Source organism: Athalia rosae, chromosome 6 (genome assembly GCF_917208135.1).
Source record: "Athalia rosae chromosome 6, iyAthRosa1.1, whole genome shotgun sequence".
NCBI classification, from domain to species: Eukaryota; Metazoa; Arthropoda; class Insecta; order Hymenoptera; family Athaliidae; genus Athalia; species Athalia rosae.
Window position 1 is genome coordinate 1227066 of NC_064031.1, and position 24239 is coordinate 1251304.

Below are 24239 nucleotides of genomic sequence, written 5' to 3' on the forward strand. Positions count from 1 at the left end.
TACCTACCCCGGCGTCGCTTTGGGAACGTTCCCGGTTTTGCGGTTGAATTATCCAAGGGATTATAAGCGAAGGTTGCCAAAGATATAAGACGGATAAATAAATTCTAAATAAATTCATTGATTAAAAAAAAAAAAAAAACAGCGAATGAAAAAAGGAGGAAAAGTTTCAGGGAAATACATTAAGCTTTCGTCCTCTCCCTTTATATCTTATTTTCCCCTCGTTATTCGATTACCTGTATTAATTTGATTTTACGTAATTTATTTCATTCGAAAGTATATACTATTTTTTATTTTTTTCTCTAGTTTCCGGTGATAAATTTTTTTTCATCACTTTGCGTTACTTGCGGCTGACCTACTCCTAAACGTACAGGTATTTTATTTTCGCCACGGGTGATTTTTTTAGTTTGTTGAATTTTTTCAGATTTTTTCTCATCCCGAAAAACTTCATGTTCTCTTCTGCCTCGTCGTATGTACGTATATTTAATTTTTCTCCTCAACGACCGCGCCACTTTTCATAATTGAAACGATACAAAAGAACTGTATGAAGTCGATTAGAGATACAAGATTGGCAGGTAATATGACCTCATACACAAACATGAAAATCAGAGTAAGGGGTGATTTTCTTTCCCTTTGTATTTTACAAACCCCCCCGGGGCGGCGACATTCTTCCAAGATAAACTCGTTATACATTTCGTGATCATTTTTCTTTTTCCATACTTTCTTTTTCACAATTTTTTTTCGCAATTTTTCTTTCTCCGGCACGACGGGAGATCCGAGAAAGAAAATATTGAGAAAGAAAAATCGAATAACACAAAAAATAGGAAATAGGTAAATTTCGATGCATGATTTTTTACAATCGAAAGCGCGAAATCCATTGCTTTTTTTTTTATTTCTCAACGAGTGAGCAAAAAGGGGCGGTTAACATTCGGCGTAATCGAAACCATATCATATGCCACCATGGCAAACGGATTTTTTTTTTTTTTCAAATTCAAAGCAAGAGGAAGAAAAAAAAACTCTACGCATAGATTATCGCGTAATTGTATGCGTGAATTTATTCGCGCGACGTATATAAAATTTATGGAATATTATTTGAAAAGAATAAATTTTTTTCAAAAGTCTCACGGGAAACGTTACGTACCTAATATTTTCATTATCTTCTTGATTTCTTTTTTCTCGTTTTTATTTTTCATTAGGGTTATAGATATGCAAATCAAAGTGTATGATAAATTATAACGTTGATTATTCTATTTTGTTTGATTCTCTAAAAACAGCAATAATAAAATTTATCTCGCGATATCCGCGCGCGTGGTGAATCGCGCAAACGCCCACTTTTCAAACACGTGTGTCTATGCTACATGCATAGATATGTCAGTACGCATGTAACCGGTGTACTTCCTCAATACACAACAGCAACAGAAAATGAACAGAAAAAAGTACATGAGAATCCAACTTGCGAGTGGCATGATTTAAAAATCTGTACACCCGATAAATAAAAAATAAATAAATAATCGTTATAATATACCATACCTTGCGCACGAAGTACATAAAGTTTAGACGCACACGTACAGGCGTATGTACATCTATGTACACGTGGTACGTGCAGTACATGGAAAATGAGAAAACCTTGTCGGACAGGGAACGCAACACACAGTGATGGGGAAACTTTAAATGGCGCAGTGCTAGAAAGCTCAAAGCAAGTGGCTGCCAAGAGAGACGACGAGTAAGGAGGGGTGGTACGGGTTGGTTGGTCGGGGTTGAATGTTCGCCGTTCTCTTCGTTGATGCTCTCTCTATTACTTTCTGGGCGTCGCGACGCCCGCACGCCAACTCGCACACACCACCTCCCCCCCTTCGGCATTTTTACCTGCTCGTGCTCGCCATTTTTGATTTTTTTTTTTCTCACCACTTTTTCATTTTTCCCTCGCGAAATATAGTCGCAAAAAATGTTTAAAACTCTCGCCGGGTTACACACCTGAGGTTTGACAATTTTTTTTGTCCCTTCAAGTCAATCGTTGTTGGCTCGTTACTCCTTCCTCCTCAAATCGAGGAACGCTCCGCATCGGATCAGGCGAAAAAAATTGGGAGAAGAAAAAATTTGAGGGGACTCACCTCTGCCGGTGGTTTGCCGGCGACGCTCACGCACTCCAACGTGAGTTCCCTGTCTTCGGTGGTGACCAAAAAATCGCCCTGAGTTATTTTCGGTTTTTGGGGTGGCACGAGGACGCTCAACCAGGCGAATCTCGATCTCAATCCGGGCTGGCCGTCGTTCGTGGGCGACGCCTGACACTGGTATTTGCCGTCGTCTTCCAATTCCACCGGATGGATGTGGAGAGAAAAATCGCCTGAAACAATCAAGGTTTTTTTTTTTTTGAAACATGAGATGCGGTTCGCAATTGAAGGACGAAAAAAACGCAAGAGTTTCCCTCCGCTCTTTTGTCCAACGTTCGCGCCAAGTGGAGGGATTCTCTTTTGCGGGGTGCACACCTCGGTGGCTCGTTGTACTTCGGTTTTTTGGTTTTATTTATTTTTTTTTTTTAGTTCTTTTTACTTCGCGACTCTCTTTCCGCACTTTCTGCAGCAGTTTCCTTCCTGAGTAGTTTTGCACCGCCTGCACGACCGTCGCCGCGACTCCCTCGAGTTCAAAGTTCACTGTTTACTCCTTTTTCTCCTTTGCTAACTTCTTTCGATTTTTTTTTCATCATAAATACTCTTCGTTTTACCTTCGGAACGAACCTGTACACCGCATGCGGAGAGTGTAACGTTTCGGAGTTTCAAAATTTCAATCATTCGAAAATTTTCATCGCTTCATAATCAGCATTTACCTGTGCAAATAAGCACGTGCCCGAATACTCTCACGTAACTCGGTGTAGGTACGTTCCAGAAAAAAAGTGCGAGAGATAGAAAGGAAAGAATGGATGAGGGAATAAAAAAATTTTGTGAAAAAGGAGGAAAAGTTTGCCCCTTGAAACTCCCGAGTCTGATTTTTTCGTTTCTTTGGTGAAAAAAAAACTTTTTGCAAAGCTGTCAATCGCCCGACCCCGATTCTAGAAATAATGGGAACCTCTTCAGAGCTTTTTTCCGTTTTCACATACACTATATGGAGCGGAAAGACATATTCACATATTTCTACATACATTACGTGTGTACTCTGCCTACTTTTCTTGCTCCAGATATACACATGTGTACCAAAAAATATAAAACGATAAATAAAAGTCGGCGAATTTCGAAAAAAATAGAGAGAGAAAATGAGAGTAGACTTTTTCCGAAAAATTGGAACGACTTTTGGGAACCAAAATATCGATTTGAAAGTTTTGGAACCTCCATCATTCTCAACCGAGAATACAATAGAACGACGAGAAAAAAGATTGGAGAAAAACTCAACAATTTTAGACGATTATTAGAATTCCTTAAAATCTCAAGCAACCTCTGAGATTTTTTTTGCCGTTCAATTAAAAAATGTGTTAAACTAACATTTTTTTTTGTAGGAGACGTAAAAAAAAATAGGATAGTCTTTTTTTGCACCGCCCTAATGTACAGTATACCTGTGCTATATATTTTATTGAATACGCGTATAAGGGAACGTTAGAAAAGAAACTTTTCCGACTTTTCTCGAGACGCGATGTGCAGAGGCTATGGAATTTTCAAGTACCCTGTTATATCCCACCTTATATATTCCGAAGGAACTGGTTCTTCACACTTGCTCCTTTTACAGCCGCAGTTTTCACCGGGACGTCTGCTATACTTGTTCAGTTTCTTTTCCCTTTTTTTTTTTTTCTTTCATTTGTTGCCTTCTATTTTTCCATCGTCATTAAGTCGCACAAATTTGGGTTCGTTCTAATTTCCCCGTATTACAAATGCGAAAAGAAACCACAAGTACGATTTCCACATACATCAGGTACAACGTACAGGTAATATAATTGAACGCACGATCGATTTCTAACGGGATTCCATCGCGAGTTCACTTGGAATAAAAACTAAAACGATAAGAAAAAAAAAAAGAGAGAAGCAATCTCTCATCGGCGGAAAAATTGCAGCTATAATCGACGTTTTCTCGATTTTCTCCAAAGTCAGAAAATAAATATGGAAGTTAAGGGATGGTACGGGATATACCTATTTTTTTTTTTTGTCTTCTTGCAATAAAAATTTAAACTGTCGAATAATAAGGAACGTCGTCGTTATGTGACATTGAATTTGGAGCACATACACCTAGGTAACTAAGTTTGGTCGGGTTGGGTTGTTGTGAGGGTGAAAGTGCGATGAGGATAACGAAACGGGGCAATGTCGAAAATCGGAAGGAGAAGCTGCTGGAAGAATGGAGCGTATGTATCCCTTATAGCGTACTGTATCAAGGGAGTTTGTATTGATTTATGGATGAAACCATTAAGCATTGAAGCGTGCGCCAAATGTTTCAGAACTAATTTAAACTTGGTTGCAGTTCTGTGCGGGGCGACGTGATTCCCCAGTATAGCGAGCATTTGGGACCATACCTATATTACATGTTACGAGTACATAAAACAGAGTAACGATGTACACCTCTACGTATACATACGAATAAACATCTATGTGCCTGCATACCTATGTACACTCGTCGCACAAAAGAGGCGCGAGATCAAAGGGCCGTTTTCATCAAGGGCAAAAATCGGCATTTTCCCTTCCCACTTCACCTACCACCGATAAAAAAAAAAAAAAAAAAGAGCGAAAAAAATCTTCTAAAACAAAATAGGAAAAATAGAAATTCAGCGATAAAAGTGTGTATAGATTACACGTTGAAGTGTCTACGCTCCGTTAGCGTACATTCGATGATGACAATTATCGTATTTTGAAGGGAATTCAATTTGGTATGAATTCGAAAATGAGAAAATAAAAATCAAACTGCTAATTTTCCATGCGTGCATGATGCAGCTTTTTTTTTTCATCTTATTTTCAATTTTTTAGATTCTTTTTCCTTTGTATCATTCAATGTCAATTCAATGTAATAATATATTGAAAAATCAATGATTCTATCCACTGGAAATTTATGCATGCACATACCTATGTACGTGTATAGTATGTTATTACGATAAGACAAAATTGTTATTCATTATGCCAGAGCGTTTCTATATATCATGTAGACATCGATACGATATACGTGTGTAATACGTATGATAAAAAATTCATAGAAATAGGATAAGAAGAAGCTTTTTGGTCGATCATCGGGGAATCGAGTGGTGGGAGCTTAAAGTGGGAAAGTGAACTAAAGAGGATATTTCTACGATACACGTTATGCCTGTAATACCCATAGCAATTTATAGGTGGTCAAAAATGACGAAAATAACCCGTGAGCCGAAAGTATCTTTGACCCTATTTATCCTCTACTAAATAGAGAAAAAAAAACAAAAAAAAAAGAAATATCACACGAAGGGAATAAAATCAATTGACTATTTTTCTCTTTCCGATTTCCCTTTTATTTTCTGATCGTTTTCCCCAAATTGTCGAGGCGTAAATGTCAAGTAAAAAAAGAGAGACAACGAAAGAAGAGAAAAACAAGAATTATCGTCAAAGCAATCGATTTCGATATACTTACACAAATTGATCGATTGCATTAAACGTCGTTTCGTCAGAGTTCAATTAAATATACATGTTTTTTTTTTCCTCAACAACGAACTGTGAATCATTTTTGTTTAGGAATTTTTTGGAAAGAAGAAAAATAATCAAGGAGGACGATCGATTTGCTCACCTTCTTCGTCGCTGCCGATCATGGCGTATCTCTCGTATCCGGTTAAATTTCTAACGGCACCGAGTCCGAAGTCGTCTTTGGTCCATTGAATCGGCCCTTTCTGATCCAAAACTCTGCAGGGTAGAGTGACTCTGGAGCCAATAACGGCGGTCTGATCCATCGGCTCTATCGCGAATCTTTGAAAAACCATTTCCGTCGTAGATGCCGTTCTCGAGGTGGTCGCCGACGAGGCCGAGAACGACGGTACTTGACCCGTGGCAACACCGACACTCGACGATTCGTTGCACCTCACGTATTTCAAACTAATACTGCCGCTAAATATCAACGACATCCACATCAGCAGCGGCGCCGAACGACCCGCCCTCCTTATCGTCCTTCCATTTCTGTAATCAGAAAGATAAAAAAGAAAATTAGTCAACGATTTAAAACTGCGAGATCCCGAAGCATTTCATCTTTTCTGACCTTCGGCAAATTTTTCCCATAGCACAAGTTCTATCTGACCCACCAACATGTGGTAAGCGGGCAACCAGACATACTGCGCTGTGACCTTTGGGACACGCGGTACGTGGAATATGTTTGTTTCTATTATTATCGCGTGTAAAATCGATATTCGGAGCCTAGGTCTCGTTACATTTCGCCAAAGATTAGCTTTATTACGCCCCAGCTTCAGGTGAAACCGTCATTCGAAATAACACGTTGCAACGCCCAACGAAATTGGATGGCGAATCTCGACGACGATGACGTTATTAATCGATGACATAATCGCCTTCCCGTACTCTCGATGACGACTCCGTGCATCGAGCTACACGTAACACGTTTTACGTACACGAGGAACACTACAATTACCACTACCAGCGTGACTACCACCACCACCACCACCACCGTTGCCATCGCCATCACCATCGGCACGAACGACTTCCGACGACGACTACCAGAGGAGTCGAGGACTCAACATCGCCGCGGCACAAGTACAATTATTAGAGTTATCCTCATTATATTCACAGTGTATTCAAACCTGACATAATCACAATTCCGACGATGCCTAAGGGTTATTATCTTATTGAGCTCGTAAGACGTTCTAACAAATGGGAAGAGAATACCAAAGCAAACGTACGAACGAAACGACTCCGAACATCCAGCGCCTACAGTTATATGGCCCTACAGATTTTCGTCCGACGAAATTTGCCATTTTTTACAAATCGTATTTTTCATCGCCTACAATATTCCCCTGGACGTGTACCGATACATTTTTCACTTTAACAAAATTTTAAGAAAATAAATCCAAGACTGAAACGATACGTTGGGATATGACTGGGTAACGAAAAATTACGGACGTCCAAAGAAAGGGGCAAAAATAAAATTGCGAATGAAAAGAGAGAAAAAAAAAAAGCATACGAGGATGGTATAAACGTGTACACCGGGAATGAATTATCGATCGAAACCCAACCTACCCCGTCTTTTCATTAAGGGAAAAATTAACCTGGCAGGTGACGAACGAATTTCAGGGATGGGGTGGGGGTGGCGGTAAGAGGATGTGTGCTGAGTTTTCATTTTCCTTTTTTTCTATCCAGCTACATGTGCATCAACATCGCACATTCGCGCGTACATATCGTACAACGTCGAATTAACAAATATTCTCTGTAACGCGACCGAAATGCCCGATCGGCGGAAATTCTACCGACCGTCGAATAAAACCCACGATTTTTTATTCAAACTTTCACAACCCGTATAGCTGTGTTATTTATTTTCACTTTCCCTTCCCCCTTTTAATTGTTTCCATTTTTTTTTCATTCATTCAATAATTTTTTTATCCCTTTTGGATTTGTTCCACATCTGATCGTGGTTATATGTGTACCGCTTGTAAAAACCAGAGAAAAAAAAAACCGGGAATTTAATTACAAATTTTCGATAAAATACGGAAAATAAAAAAGTTTTCGATCGTTGCAGTTTTTTTTTTTTTCAAATTTTCACCCCATTATATGAAAATTTCTATCGATCATTTCCCCACAGATGAGGCCCCTCCACGAGCGAATTTATTAATTCGTAGATTTAAATACGCAGAGATTAGGTTGTATTGTGTCACGTCATGTTAGGTGAGCTTAGCGTAAGGTTAGATCTGGGTTTGATGCGGGGAGCGGGGGAGGTTACGCTTCCAGGTACACGTAATCGGGGGGCGGGGGCGATATCGGAGCTTTACCTCGCTCTAGTCACTTCTCGTTAATATGAGGGAGGGTGGGAGGGGGGGGGGGGACGAGGGGTAGGAAGTAAGGAGGGTCGGTGGGTCGCTTTTGGGCGTTACGAGGGTAAGTCTGGCTTTCCGGTAAACAAACTATACCTATGCGAGATCCCTCGAAAGTAAACAATCAATTAGCACCAAACAGCCGACCATTAACGCAACCGTCCGCGAAGACTGCTCCGCCAGCAGCACCACCACCGACGCCGCCGCCGCTTCTGCTTCTCCTCATAACTGGGGCGCGAGCGTCTCGTCTTTCGAGGGCGAATTATATTTAGCCGCACATTTCTTTATCTCTTTAACTTTTTGTTCCTCTCTTTATTCCTTCCCTCGGCTCCCTTCTTTTCCTTTCTTTCTTACTTTCTTCAGCTTTCTTTTTTTCCACGATTCGCCTACCTCTTCATTATTACCTTCGCAAACCTCGCGCCCACACTCTTGTACATATATGAACTCCGACGTGGAATCCCGAGGGAAATTTTCCCCCGCGTTGCATTTCTCGTATCCCCGTCGAAGAACGAAAGATAAGGAATAACATCGATGTATATATATTTTTCAACGTAATACCAACGAGCGCATATCGCTTCCTTTTCCCTATCTCTTCCTCATCTCCTTTAAAACCCGTGTGGAAACTTTTTGCATTTTTTTTTTCTTTCTATCCTCCTCTTCGCGATCGAAAAGATGTCGCATTTTTTTTTTTTTTCTCTTCCTTTTTCATCCCCGCACACAAGCGCGATCGATATTTCGATGCGAATAAACGCGATATACGTATCGTTACCTCGTTATTTTTTATTTTTTTTTTTTACTTTTTTATTTTTTTGGAACGTACAGCAGCATCCGGCGAATAATACATCCTCGTGCTTACATACCTGTGCCTAAAGTCACGGTAATAATATAGCTGGTTTCTAAGATAATAACTGTAACAGTAAAACGCGGTGGATATACCTACGTATAAATACTGCAATTTGTGGCTTGTGTAATTCTTACTTTTTCGCTTGTAACATTTTTTTTTTTTTACCTCGGACCAACTTCCTGTATAGTTCTAACGTAATATGGTGGCAATCAATTAACGATCGTATTGCGGCAGCGGTTCGCTACGTACGATGAGAACATCGACATACCACTCAACTAATAGCTACGTAATGTGATACGAAACTACCACACATCTGTTAATCGTAATCGTAGGAACCAGGTCCGTTTTTTTTCAGTTTTTCTTTCGACAAAAGCGGACGCAAAAAAAAACGATTTTCTCATTCTCTTATAATCATAATTCTCGCTGCATCCGCTCTTATTTTCGCATGTAATAATTATCTTCTCTGATTTATCTCTCTCTACTTGTAAAAAACTCTAAAAAAAAAATTTTCAAAGAAATTGGACCGGATGTGGTAGGAGTAGAATTTTTCTGTCGGTAAGACATAGGCAAGGACGAAAAGTTAATCGAACCAGGAGAAAAACTATTCGACGAATAAATTAACGAAACAGAGATGGATAAACAAGAAATGAAAAAACACAGAGGATTCAAATATAGAGAAGTGGCAACGAATAAAATTTCAGAATTTATTCCAACGGCAAAGTAAGTTGGAAAAAAAATGATGGATAAAAGTTAGAGACAAAAAACCACCTTTGTAACGTATAATCACGGTATCTTATAGAAGGTTATACGTGTACCGAACCTACCCTGCATTTTGCACCGTTCTTTATCTACAAATTTGGACACGTATGCGCGTAGGTATGTATTCTATGTACGTATGTATGTGAATTTTATGTGTATATAAACGTAGGTATGCGTATGTTATTATACGTGGAAATGTTTCCGAGTTTGTAGCGTTTGTTTCGTAGTATACCGGATTAACCACGCTAATTAGGCCACGTGATAATTATTATTCCCTGCAGACATAATTGGACGCCCGACCAACATAGAGACTGTACATAGATATATGCGTGTTCGTATAAACGAACGGCCGAAAAAAAAAAAAAAAAGCTAAAGCAAAAGCAAAAGCAATAGTTAGTTTGACGTTGGAACAAACGCGCGAGTGTCGCTCGACGTAAATGAAGGAAGAAAGAAAAAGAAGCGAAAAAAAAAAAAATGCTAGAAAAAAAGAGGTGATGAAAACGAGGAGAACATAAAGAAACGGAAAACCACAGGAAAAGAGTAATTATGAAAAATGGATGAGAACGAGGTTTTTTTGCTTTGAAATTTGCATAGTAAATAGGGAATCCCACGTAATTTCAGCGAAGCAAAATAAAGTCACCCTGAAAAACTCAAAAAAGCGTCATGCGATCAATTCTTTTTGAAAAACTTCTCAGGAATACTATGGCCAAATAGACTCGAAGAAAAAAGGAAGAAATGGAAAAACATATCTCTCCACTTTTTTGAAAAAAAAACGTTGGACAAATCGAAAAGGATGACTTTTTTTGGTTTTTCGGAATGACATGGAATGTGGTCCTCAATACGTTCGATACAGAATTCAATCGGGGGTTGGAATAAAATTTAGAAAATAATTATTCCACGTTTTTCGTCTCCTCAATTTCGATCGTGCTTCTCACCCTCTTTAATTTCTCTTCTTTTTTCGTTACTCTTTAATTTTTTCTCATTCTATCATCCCATACAGGATTACGTGAGGCGGAAACGCCATTTCGGAGAAGCTTTTTTTTCCCCACAAAGTGAACGCGTGCAAGTCCGTCGCTCCATTATGGTCAGCGTGATTTTTTATCCCTCCCCTTTCGATCTCCGGCTTAGTTTTTTCGCAGAATTTGAATTTTTCATCCCCTTTACTCTCTTCCATTTTTCGTTTCACGTTATTCGATACGCGAGCACACGCCAGATTATATCTCGAGTGGCGGGGCATAGCCGTGTTACATGGCGTATGTCACTCGTTCCGTTCGCGTGACACGAGAAGCGCGACTTTTGACACACGTGACTCGTCTTTCTTTCACACCTTGGGGTGCAGCGACGCGTTACACATTCCGCTATATTCCCCGTATATCTCGGTCACCCCATAAATTACTGAATAAATAGAAATAGCTGTACGTACGGCCTGTGTATGCGTATAACGTACGTATACACCTACGTATACCTTAGCTGAATATAAATTTTCAAGGTAATTTCACCATCACGTTTCAAATGTTGACGCGATAAAACCTCGGCATATGTATTTTATTATTCACGGTGTTTTCGCATGAAATAGGCACTTTTTAACGTTCGGTACATAAAAATAGAGAACGCGAATGAATAAGTGAATGGAATAAAGGCCTAGATGAAAAAAGAAAGTCAAAATAAAAACGAGAATTCCTACGTGTTTGAAAACGGGGTCTCGTTTTTGAATGGAATGCCCCCCATATATCTTATAGTTACACGAAGATACACCGAGTGCCCCAGAAGTAACGGACGCCATTAATGCATCTGATAGAAAATAAAGGAACCGAAAGAGAAAAAGGCGAGGAACAAAAACCGCGAAGCACGAAACGCAGTCAGGGGTTGGTGGGCTGGCGTATTAGGAACGGCGTTATACATTCTCAAAGGGAAGAAGAAAAGGAAAGTAAAGAAGAAAAAAAAAGAATCGGATGATGAATGTAAACCGCATGAAAACGCATGAAGGACGTGTAACGGTTTGATATACGAGTGGAGTTGAGTTTTATGAATATATAAAGATCAATCATAAATTACATATGTACTAGAAAAATATACATACATCTATACACAACGAAACGTCACGTATTATATAGTACCTGTGCACCGTGCACGATTTCAACGATATAATTTTTTTTTATCTATATTTTCTTTCTCCCCCAATTTTCGCCAAACCGCCAAAAAGTCAGCACAGCCGAGCGTTTTTCAATTTAAAAAAAAAAAGAAGTTTTCATAGGGTGGAAAAATCTATTACCGCACCTCATGTACGTACGGAACGTACATACGTGCATCGGAAGAGAAACGAATACCTATACAGTGTCCCTTTTTCGAAGGTTTTTCTTTCCCTTCGTTTTTTTGGTACTTTTTTTTGTTTCGCTTGAGAATTAGCAGCAGCAGCAGCAGCAGCAGCAGCAGCAAAGACGACGACCGCGTCAAGCTACCCCTAGTAGATTGAAGGTATAAGATAAGGTGGGTATATAGCTAAAAAGCTAATCCCAGAGCTACCGGTGTAATAGATTAGCGGGAGGATACCGCGTGTGCAGCGGCAACGCCAAAGTATAATCCAACCGGCGATATATACGTGTATAATACTGAGGCAGAGAAGAGGAAGGAAGGAACTAAAGAGAAAAAAAAAAAAAAAAACTAATAAAAAGAAGAAGCTAAAAAAGAGGGGAACTGGGACCGAGAAAACAGAAATAAAAATAGGCTAATGGATGCAGGAATAATGAAAAAACCAAAAAACAAAGAAAGATGGAAAAAAACCTAGATTAATGAAAAAAAAAACTGGAAAAGTTGGATCTGACGAGTACGATGACTACGACGACGACGATAGAGAAGAATTATGAAGCGTGTAATCGCGAAATCGAAAGGAAAACAAAATTTCCAACATTTTTTCGAATGCAGCGAACGCACGAAACATTGGTACGGCTATTAGGTAGGTTATACGTGTGCTGTGGTATACGAAGGCGAAACGGAAAAATACAAACAAAAAAAAAAAAAAAAGGAAAAGACGAGGAGGAACGGGGGGAAACGAAAAATAAAGAAAAGGTACGAGGACGTGTGTGTGGAGTGTAAGAACCGCGAAAATACCGCGAACTGGCATGCAAAGATCTCGGTCCCCCGTCTCGTGTCTCTCTCTTGCCGCCTTACCGCCACCCTTATCTATACATCTCGTCGGAGGAAGGAGAAAAAAAACATAAAGGAAACAAAAAAAAGGACGCGAAAACCGCCACCTGTACCACCCTTCCGTACCTATAACACGAGACCTCGGGGATGTAGATCATAACCCTTTCCGCTACACGTCCATTCCCTTTTTTTCTTTTATATTATTGCGTTTTATCTTCAGAAGAAGAAGGATTTTGCACCTCGTTTCCATTCATACGTACGATCGTTCGTGATTACGGAAAGAGAAAAAAAAAAAAAAAAGAAAAGGGAAAAGGTAAAATAAGCGAATTGCCAAAATTTTCAAAAAACTATTACAATAGTGGCTGCTGTTGTACGGGGATGCGGATTTCCCGTACGCGGTATAAAGTTCCCAAAGCTTTCCTTATTCTATATAAGTTTCATTCTACAAATGTCTGGCGGCGTATTCGACACACGATTCCCATTCGCCATCGACAACCCGTAAAACATGGGCGAACGCCGACCCCACGGAAGGTACGAGAAGAATGAGGGTGGAGAGAAAGAAAGAAAGAAATAGAGAGAGGGAGAGAGAGAGGGAAAACAACTACGGAGGGGGTTGGAAGAGGAGAAAAAAATTCGCGGAGGGTGTTCACGCCGCACACAAACAAGATTCCTTCTTCTTCTTCTTCTTCTTCTTCTCCGTTTCTTTTTTCACCTTCCTATTTTTTTTTTTTTTCATACACCATTTCCTTCCCTCTTTCTCGCTGCCTACCTTGCACCACACGTACGTCTTTACGTATACGTGTATGTACGTACATAGGTGTATACGTGCTACACATACGTACACCTTGGCCGCGACCGACCGGGGCATCGATTTCCTCCTCATCCCGTACAGTCCGCGTACACAATACCTGTACGAAATAAGCGCGCGAAAGGGAGAGAGAGAGAGATAAAGAGAGAAAGAGAGAAAGAGAGAAAGACGTATAAACAGGGTGACGCGAGGGTGAGTTTCGGGGGGATGGAGGTGGTGGTAAATGGGAGGACGTGGGGGTGGGAGGAGGTCCGGATCTTCCCACCTCTGTTACTCGTAACACGGCGAGGCGCTTCATCCTTTATATTATCCAGCAACAAGGGTAAGAATAATAAAACCCCTCTTATTCCATGTAACGTGTACATGCGTACACACATATAAGACTATGTGTATACCCACGTATATACCTGCACCCGCGGCCGATGTAAATGTGTAAAAAGGTTCTCCGCAACCTTACCAAAATATTGACTGACAGGTTAATCGGACGTAAGAAAAACATCATCGCCTCCTGCACGCGGATCCTTCCGCCGTCCGCCCTCTCTCGCCCTCATTTCTCATTTCTCACTCTCTCCCCTCGCCCTCGTAGCGTCTAGCATGCTAGATTATCACGTTCTCCGAACGTATACTATACCGCGACTCGCGAGACTTTTTCTCTCGTCGAAAAACTGTTGAAAAAATTCGGAAGAACGAGAGGCTTCGATCGTTCGCCGTGTCTTTCGATTTTCTCCGGTGATTTTTTGAGTTCGGAAATTTTTTTTGTAACGGGTCGAGCGCGGAAATGAGGGATAATGGCGCGGGAAACAAAGAACGAAGCGAAGAGGAGTGGATAAAAAGAAAAAATAGACAATAACGAAATGAGAAAGAAAAGGGATAGCGAAAAACGGAAAAGATATCTAGGACAAGCCCCCTTTACTTCGCGTCTATTTTACCGATACTCATTCGACCGTGAATTCTAGACGAAATCTTTTCCTCCCCACACCCGCGGACGCCCCTCACCTTTTTCTATTTTCTTTCTTACTTTATTCCACGTTTCTTTTTTCCCTATTTCTTGTAAATTTTATTTCTTTTTTCCTATTTCTTTTAGATTTTTCAAAGCGGTTCGCGGCCGCTCTTCACGGATAATAATCATAGAAAATATGTACTCGAAGAGGAAAATTATACCGTTGTTACATAGGTATGTATGTAGGTGTAGGTCGCACCTAACCTACTTCGCGGTTTTTACCGCAGAAAGGAATCGCGTAGATCTCCGCTCACAGAGTCACGTGGAAAATCTCGCGCTGCGCATTTCGGACATCGAATAATTCCAAAAATTTCTTTTTCAAAAAAAAAAAAAAAAAGGAAGGAATACCCAAAAAATTTCTCGGTCCTCAATTCGGACAGTTGGAGACACGAGGAGAAATAATTATCCACTGAATAGGGAACTAGAAACGAGGGTGGCAAAGGGATGTGAAAAATCCAAAAATGTAGGAAGAAAAAAAGGAGAAAAAAAACTAACGAGTTCGACGCGACTGTAGATATAGCAGTTGAATTTTCACGCAGTTGTTGCTTGCAGTTATTACACCATATTGTTATCGCGCGAATTCCGCAGGACCTCGGTGGTCCTCCCCTTTTTCTCTTTTTCTCTCCATACCGGCAGCGTCTTTCGATCGATCGGTCGTCGCGCGGTGGGTCGCTCGGTCGCTAGCTCGCGGTAAAACGGGCATGTCGTACGAACAGAGAGCGAGAGAGAGAGAGAGACTCTCTGCCTGGGATTTTTAGCTTTTTCTCTATACCCGGTGCATGGAACCGGCGCGAAACCCGCGGAAAAACTAAACCCCAAATATTCGTATACTCGAGGTTCGAAAAAATTCATCCGACTCGACGCGGCGCGAGAAAAACAAAAAAAACTACATGGCTCGACAAAAAATACTATAAACTGCGTTCGAGGATAGGAACTATTTTTCGGGTCACCTCAGCGATAAATTTCGCCTTTCAACCCTGTTTCACAAGGGCGGGAAAATTATTTTTTTTTTTTAAATCGCGGGACGATTGACGCCGTTTTTTCCGTATCATTACAATCGCAGTCTCGGAGGTATCAAATGTCTGCACGGTGCAAGATTCTCTTCTATTTTTTCCAAACGTTTTTTTATTTTTTTTTTTCCATATTATCTGCGGACGCGTTTATCGCGGCCTACGATATAATAAAACACACAACGGGCGTGTGTGCGCGCTGCGTGATGCGAATAATCTTATTTTCCAAAGTTGTAACGGGGCGCGCAAAAGCAGCGGCGAGAAATCGCGCACATATGTGCAAGTCCATGTATACACGCGGAGGTTAAGCAGCGGCATGAACACGGCGGTGTACGTCGGGGGCAGGGGGGTGGAGAATTCTTTCGTATTCTACGATTTTGGGATTCTGGGTCGCCCAGGTCGTCGAGGTCGGGGGTCGACTCACCTCCCCTGTGGCAACGGACTCCGTGTAGCTAGGTCGAGGGAGAGGGTCCGACGGCGGGTGGGAGCGGGAGGTGAAAGGGGATGAGGTCGCGAGAGATGTTGAACTTGCGAGGGAGGGGGGGGGTTTGAGGAAGCGACCGAAGTTAACACTGGGAAAGAGAGACGGGGGAAAATAAGAAAACTCAAAACGGAACGAAACGAGAAAGGATGGGGGAAGAATGGGAAGAGGGGGTAGAGTCAGGAATCCGCTTTTGTACATTCGCCGACACTGCAGTGAGGAAACAACAAACGAAAATTACTATTTTAACCACCCCTGGCCGCCGCCCCCCCCCCCCTCGTCCCGCTTCCACCAGCCTTACACCCCACCCTCGCGTTCTATTTCACTACTTTTCCTACCGCTACGTTGCACATAAATATATACGTTTATACGCCTATATTTCCACCGCTGCAGAGGTTGGAGGAAATTGTTTAAACGGTTACGCGCGCGTCGCTTCCTTCGTTTCCCCTATTTCTCCACCTCATTTAATGGTTCTTCATCCTGTCTAATCCATTTCTAGATTCCGTTTCTCTTTTCCCTAATTATCGCTATTTGCCACCATATTTATTTACTCTCGGTTGTAAAATAGGTAACTCGCAGTGTCTTCATAGACAAAAGGAGGCAATCAATTTTTATCAAAATATTTTGTCGTTTCGTTAACTTTTCCTTTACTTTATTCTTCCTTCTTTCGTTTGCTCGTTTTATGCCAACATTTCTGTGTCTCATCGCTAATTATATATATGTTATAATATTACACGCAGTACCTACACGTTATTACATAATTTCACTTTAGTTTATTTAGCTGCCTCGTGACAGAAATTTTCGCAAAATGTAGAGTTTCGTTATTTATGAATCCCCAAAGGCGACACACGTCGCACCGAGTTCACGTCTTCTGCAAACGCCGTCGTACGAACAAACAAACTTTTGTTCATTATTAACTTTACGTATGTAACGTGTGTCACTTTCTTATCCCACATTCTCCTTTTCTTTTTTTCTTTCCTCCTCTTATTTTCTCCATTTTTTTTTTTTCTTTTCCAACTCAATTTCCCAAAGTCACAACGAATAATGAAAATTTAATCAGGACCTAATTAAACACAACAGATATACCGAAAAGGGTTCGGTACAAATTATACACGTCGCATGATTCACGAGGTGTGCAAATAACTTGAAAAAAAAAGGAAATACAAAAAACTACCTCATGTAAAAATTTCTGACCAAAAAGGTAAAAGGAAAGGCATGAAAAAAAAAGAAAAAAAAATGACCGCCCCTTACGTAATTTCGTTTGTCCTTATACCGTACACTCATATCACATCATGTGCATGCAACAAAACATATATATGCATGATGTGTATGCGTATACATATGTACAAGTATGTACTGTACCGTAATATAGGAAAATTACGCGTACGTAACAAAAAATAAATCGATCTACAAAAATTGGTGCACGCTTTTTACGATCCAAGAGAACGAAAAAAAAAAAGAAAGACCAAAAATGAGAGCAAAGAAAAGCATATATCTCCCGAAGAAAGCGAAAAAAGAGGGAAGAAAATAAGGGAGGAAAAATAAAGGATGAAAAACTCTCGGGGAGCACTCGTCGTGTCCTCAGCGGTGAGCAATGAGGATCACGAACCGCGTATCACGTCGCCCTTCTTCTTTCGCTCGAATCCGCGTTCTATCCACCTTGACCATTTGTAGGCAATTCAACGATAATATCAAAATTAAAATCTCCGTCGCATCCGCAACGTACGCAAGAATTTCCGCCGCACGAAAGAGAGGAATGAAAAAAGAGAACTGAAATGGGAAAGGGTCCGGGTAAAAACTAGAGGATGAAAAAAAAAAAAAGGCGCGAGGGTAGAGGGTACCTGCGCTGGAATTGCCACGAAATGCCTCATACAAATATCTACGTACACGTGAACTGTGTGTAAACCAACGCGCGTTGCGCGACGTGGATGGGGTTACGAGGGGGATGAAAAAGTGCTCGAATTTCCGTACGGGGTTGCGTATAAGTTAGGCAGACTTTTTTCGGAGGGGGGGGGGACCGGGGGTGGATCGTAGGTATCGCACATTCCGCCGAGGACTCTTTAGTCAAATGCGACCCTTGGGCATGCATGGTCATGTTTGTATGTACGGTAAAACTACCGCAACGCCCTTCCAACCCGACGTATCGCGGAATAACAAATTTGAAAAAATAAAAAAATGAAAAAATATAGAAACGCCGGTCACTGTTCTCGTCAATTTTCACAGTGTGACGTCAATCAAAACGTACACTTTCAAGATACCTTACACAGGTGATTTGCGCAATTTCGAATCACGAATGTATCAAGTCTATCGAACGACGTAGCTGCATTTTGTCTCCTTTCCTATCACTCTCGATTCTCTAGTGATGAGATTTTAGTTTCTTTTTTCATTTTTCGAATGGAATTTCTAGTTTCGTCGAGGCGCGATGCAACGTACGCTCTTGCATCTTTCTCCGTGTATCTCGGATGCGTTGGAAAAGTAAAACATCTCGTCATGTAACAACAATGGCGGCAAACGACGTAACAATATCCAATGACGTCGTGTGTACGATACGGGACACATCGACAACATCGACGTGCATCGGACTCGACGTCAGGTACATAAGGTGAGCGCACATAGAGACCGGTTTAATAATCGAGGTATACCTGTATGTACGCGCCTATGTTTTAAGTGCACTGTGTACATATGTGGGTGTGCCGGATACTCCGATGCACAGGATTACCGACAAACGTGTGTGTGTGTGTGTGTGTGTGTGTGTGTACGTGCGATGTGCACAACTACGTATACAGTGGGTACGTAGTTTCGCCGTAATTAAGATAGACGTGAATATATCATCATCGGGGTTGGAATCTCAATTACCGATACTCAATTATCCACGGGTGCCGAAATAGCAGAAATTATATACGTATACCTACACCTGAGTATAGTCCGCCTATGTACGTTAGGGTGGCCCAGAATACGACTGTTACTTTATTTTCGCCTCTACTGTGAAAATATATCAGTCTCACATGTTTCAAGAGGCACCTCCAAAGATCAGCTCGAAGGAAATTTTCACAGGAGATGACGGAAGTCGCAAAAAAAACAAAAAATGTTTTTTTTTTTGGCCCGCCCTAACGTAGTACATTAAACTTAACACTCCGTACGTGTTATGTTCCTACAGAATTTACGCGAAATCTAGTCACACGGGAACAAGGGTGTCCCCGGCGCTGAAAAACCTAGAAAAAAATGAACCATTCGATGATTTCTAATTCGGTAAAATTAGTCGACAGTTTTCTAATTTTATTTCTTTTTTTTTTCTCCTGTGATTTGGTAATCTCTTGAATGAGAATCATCATATCTACACCGCGGTATGTCTGGCGTTGATTAGCGGACTTTGGTCCGACTGACCGACGGAGTAAGCCCGGCTCTGGACGTGGCAGGCAACCGGACATACCGCGATGTAAATTCTGAGGACACGCGGTACATCGAAACGACACTCGCTATGCAGCAATGCGGTAAATTTTGAAGCAATTGCTGTACAAATATACACGTGTTACTGGATATATAAATCCCTAGAGGATATCGCGATATAATCTAGTATATATATATATATATATGACAGATGTATATACGTGTACGTATACATATATACACTTTAAATTTTACAACGTTCCACATTTATAGAGACAAAATTTTGTTGCAGACGGGTAAATTAATCGAGTCAATGTATGCTCTGGTGTATTATCGGGACCACTGGGCAGTTTTATTTACTTGCGGTGTTCGCGATGAGGTTGAAAATGGAAAACAACTCGAACAAAAAAGTTGCGTTTTTCGATTTTCGTTTGAACCCGACCACCACGGGACGCGTGCCCAAAATTTATCCGGAAACCGAACGACTGGAAGACGAGAAAAATTCAAAGAGAAGAAAAAAAATGAAATGAAAAAAGAAGCAGGAACAGAATCACGCGATTCTGCATAGGTGGGGCGTACGCGACAACGAGATAAAAAAAGAATAAGAGCAGTTGTATTCGGTGAGGAGAATCGTCATTGATTGGCGGACAAAGGTGATTTTTATTGGTTACATCCGAAGTTGGCTGAATCGTCGCGCCGACCGACCGAACCGTTCGAGAAGAGAACGTACGAACAAGAGAAACAAGTAGAAAAGAAATGGGAGAAGAACGAAAAAAAAAAAAGGACGATGAGTCAAAGGAACTTAGTTGAAACTTCTGTAAGGGAGACAGACACGTTAGCGGGTAGAGCTTTATATAATACCAGCTCCGTACCATGAGAAGAAGAAAAAATTTCTCGCTACCGCGCCCCGCATTCTTTTCACTTACGTTACACGTCTCTGCTGTGTAAATAATTTTCCTCCCATCTTCGAATCGAGACGATTGATGGGGGGCGGACGAAACGAAAAAATTTCCGTCACCACACCGGACGACGTTCGCGGGGGCGCGAAAATATTTCAAAGCCGCGAAGCGGCCGAACAAGATGCGAAACGAAGGAATAAAAATCGCGCTTACACCCGAGGTACCGATGTACACGAATTTCCCTCGGTCCGTCCGTGGCGTCGGCGAAAGTAATTCGCGGGGATCGCTCGCCCCGTTTATTCGTCCCATCCGTCCGTCTATCTTATCTATCCGGCACCCGGTCGTCGCGTAGCGTTATAAACCACCGGCGGGTTCCGCGTTTCCACGTGACGTTACGCGGGGTGGTTCGCAAGGGAGGGTGGTTGGAGAGGAAGAGCCAGCGTCGGAGTCAAAGCGGAGCGAGTCCCGGAGTAGGATAATATGCCAGAGCGAATGCCGGTGCCGCAGTGTTATCGAGCGACGAACGGCGCCCCCTTCTCCGCCGTTTCTCTTCCTGGGCCAGCGCCACCGGGAGCACCACCAATACCACCCCCCCCCACCCCCACCCCGTTCGCCCCTCTACGTGGGTACTATAGCGTGGGCAGCGGCAGCAACCCTGCAGCGCCATCCCCCGACGGCCCCCGATCCCCGACGCCCCCGCTGCACCGCGTCGCCCCCCCTGCACCGGTGTATAAATAGGAGGGGAGGAAAAAGCAGCGGGGGTGGAAGAGGTTCACGTTCAAATAACTTTGGAGTATACGAGGGTACGTGTATAGTACGCGTGTACGGTATGGTGTGCGGTACGTTACACACATACACACACACACAGACAGACGTACAGACGTACAGACGTATATATTGAGGCGCGCGTATCGGAAACCACGTGACCGCAAAACGTACGACATTGAGTGAGTAGTAGTAGTCGTCTACGACGGTACGTACAGGGGATGTGATTATTTGTACGTATGACAGGTTCGGAAGTAGGCGAGAATTGGGGCGGATCGAAAGAACTGAAAATGGTTAGCGAGGGTGTCGTTGATTTTTTGATTTTTCTAGGGGGCCTGAGGGACGCCCAAAAACGCCAATTTTGGCATCAAAGTCACCCTATCGCTTACAAACGGAAGCAGATGATCCCGGAAATTCTTAATTATTTTTATCAGCTGCCCAGATGTGCACTCTTTCGAACCCACGTTCGATCAATATTGTAACACATCTTCGAAAAAAATCACCGAAAATCGATATTGATATTTTTTATTACAAATCATTTTCGCATGACTTCCAAATTGTTTTTCCGATAGCGACTGATAGCGAGTTTCAGCATAGACAAACAAAATTAAACGATTGAATGAATGAGGAGATTTTCCCACACGAATTTGGAATTTCAATTTAGAATTTACAATTTGGAATATGGTATAAGTACGTGTACCTATGTACCCATGTACCGGTACATATGTGATAGATAACATCGTGTGGGTATACAATGTAATACACGTACGGTTCTACATGCCAATTGAATTTCAACTTGTGCAATTTCAATTTTCTGGATAATCGCGATATAGGTTTACGTGTAATACACGGTATATCGTTAGCTAAAATTACACCTTTATTACACGGTCATATGAGAAATGTATATAGACGTTACATAGTACATGGCTCATATAGAATTTCACACGTACAGGGTGGGCCAGAGAAGAACCAAAAAGCTCGATAAGCTCCTCGCAGGAATCTACCGTCCACTGTATCCCTTTCAAAAAATCACACGGATGCGGAAAACTTCGCTATACTCCCTACAAATTTTCGGAACAAGGTTCGAAAAGAAATGTCCAATTTTCTCATAACTCGACGCACGAAATCGCGCGAATGAGCATTTCTTTTCTCTCTTATTTTTCGAGACACCCCGTGAATACCACGCCTATATGTTTAACAGCCGCCAACTGACTCTCGCTCTATATGCGGTCAAAAGAGCATCATCCCTCGCAAACCGAAGTACGAGGAGGTCAAAGGTCGGATTAAGTTACGGTTTACGCCTCGTCCTAACAAGAAAAGCTTTCGTAGCTTTATGTGGAGGTGTTATTACCCGTATAGTAGTTACCCACGTTCGGGGGCCGTAAACGTGTGTTTAATATCGAGGGCCAACGAGCGTAAGCAAGAAGATCCCAGGCCACGAAAAATACACGTCAAGGAATCCATGAGGAAAAAAGACAATTTTCAAATCCAGTTCAGAGTCCATTTCGATCGTTTTGAAAAATGTTTACCCGATTTTTGGTGCACCCCGTTTTGCCCCACGTTCCCCTATACACAGAAGGCATTGTATTCCAAAGACTGATTTCGAATTCGTGAAAAAAAAAACGCGTCGGGCAAATACTGTGCAGGGTATATAACGCGCGTATAAAACCCTATCGGAATAGCGGATACACGCGGATTTTATACGCTGTAAAGAGACCACCGTATATATGCGTCATATAGACGAATGTATGTACAAGTCTATACATATGTTAATATACGTGCATACGTTATATGTATGGAGAACGAATCCGCAACCACCTCGAAATACCGGGTCGCATTTACTCCTCCGTTGGTTCTGCCGCTTCTGCTTTATATATGTATATATATATATATATATATATACATCTATATACGGCGTGTACATAGGCGCGTACATAAGCCGATACGTGTACATATGTACCGTATATCTATGTACACAAAATAGCGGGTCGTAGCTTTTGTACTCGCGGGATTCGAAATTGCTGTATTCGGGTACAGGGGCAACACAGCAGCGGCAGAAACTGGATCAGAGGGCAAGGGATGAAGGAAGGAAGGAAGGAATAAGGAAGAAAAGCGGGAAGAAAGGAAGGAAGGAAGGCAGGTATGTGAGCATATACCTACATGTATATATAGGTATCTTTACACCCGTATTTGGCTATATACAAGTTTTGCTGAAACTATATTTCTGCAACGTTTGCATTCACGCTCATATACCCTCGTAATCTTGATCTTAATTCAAAACCCTAATCTTAATCCACGAGGGTTGATCCCTAATCTGTTTGCTGCTGCCTGCTGCAGAGAGTATAGTGGTATAAGGTTTACACGTATATATAGTGCACACCCTGCTAGGAGGTTACGCCACCACCTACCCACCCCCATCTCCACCCCCGCGCGCCGACCAAAACGCTCGTTTGCAGGCCGACTGTAAACGCCACCGCCATCATCAGCTTCTTTCACAACGAACAGATTTATCCCCCCGTCCCCCCAACCCCCCACCCCCCGAAATGCCAAGAAAAAGTAATGATAATAAAAAAAAAATAAAAAAAAACAAATTATAAAAAAGGAAAAAGGAACCCCCTAGTAGTTTTAAAAGCACTCGATCAGTGATTTTTAAAAAGCTTTTCATTTTTTTTCGTTTTTCTCTCGCCCTTTTTTTTTCTACTACTCATCTTTTCTTCTCTCGCCGTGATCGATCTTGTGCATGTATATATATATAAATTTTTCACCTCTTCAATTTTTAAACGGTAAAATTTTGTTGAAGAAAAATTAAAGAAAAATCGAATAACTGAAAATAGAGCGAAGATCTGGAGTTCGTTTCTCCTCGCAGATCCAGATGGATAAACAAAATTAAAGAAAGAAGAAGAAGTCGCGCGGCCACCGAGTGCGGAGGTGAAGGAGGTTGGACGGGAGGAAATGAAAGTTGTAGGTGGTAAGTTGAGACGACGCGCAACGGTAGCAGAGAGATAAACTCGATAAACGCGCGACGACGAGCCGAAGACGAAGGCGAAAAAAGTGTATAAATATAAGAGGGGGCAAAAGTATAAGTGGGAGTGCGAGTGGGAGAATATAAGAAGGGCTCAAATTCACTTACTGTTAGCCTGTTGCGGCCGAGGCGTTAAACCGTAGCTCTATAAACTACGTAATCTATG

General features: G+C 41.7%; 1 protein-coding gene across 1 annotated transcript in view; it reads right to left on the bottom strand.

The window, feature by feature from the left end:
- The window catches only part of LOC105690744 (irregular chiasm C-roughest protein-like), a 172855-nt gene that overhangs the window by 11281 nt on the left and 137335 nt on the right, over positions 1 to 24239 (bottom strand). Inside the window, exons 8-9 of the mRNA XM_048657255.1 lie at positions 5716 to 6098; positions 2109 to 2341 (exon numbers count right to left, since the gene is read on the bottom strand). Coding sequence (XP_048513212.1) covers positions 2109 to 2341; positions 5716 to 6098 — 616 coding nt within the window. The remainder of the gene's footprint in view (positions 1 to 2108; positions 2342 to 5715; positions 6099 to 24239) is intronic.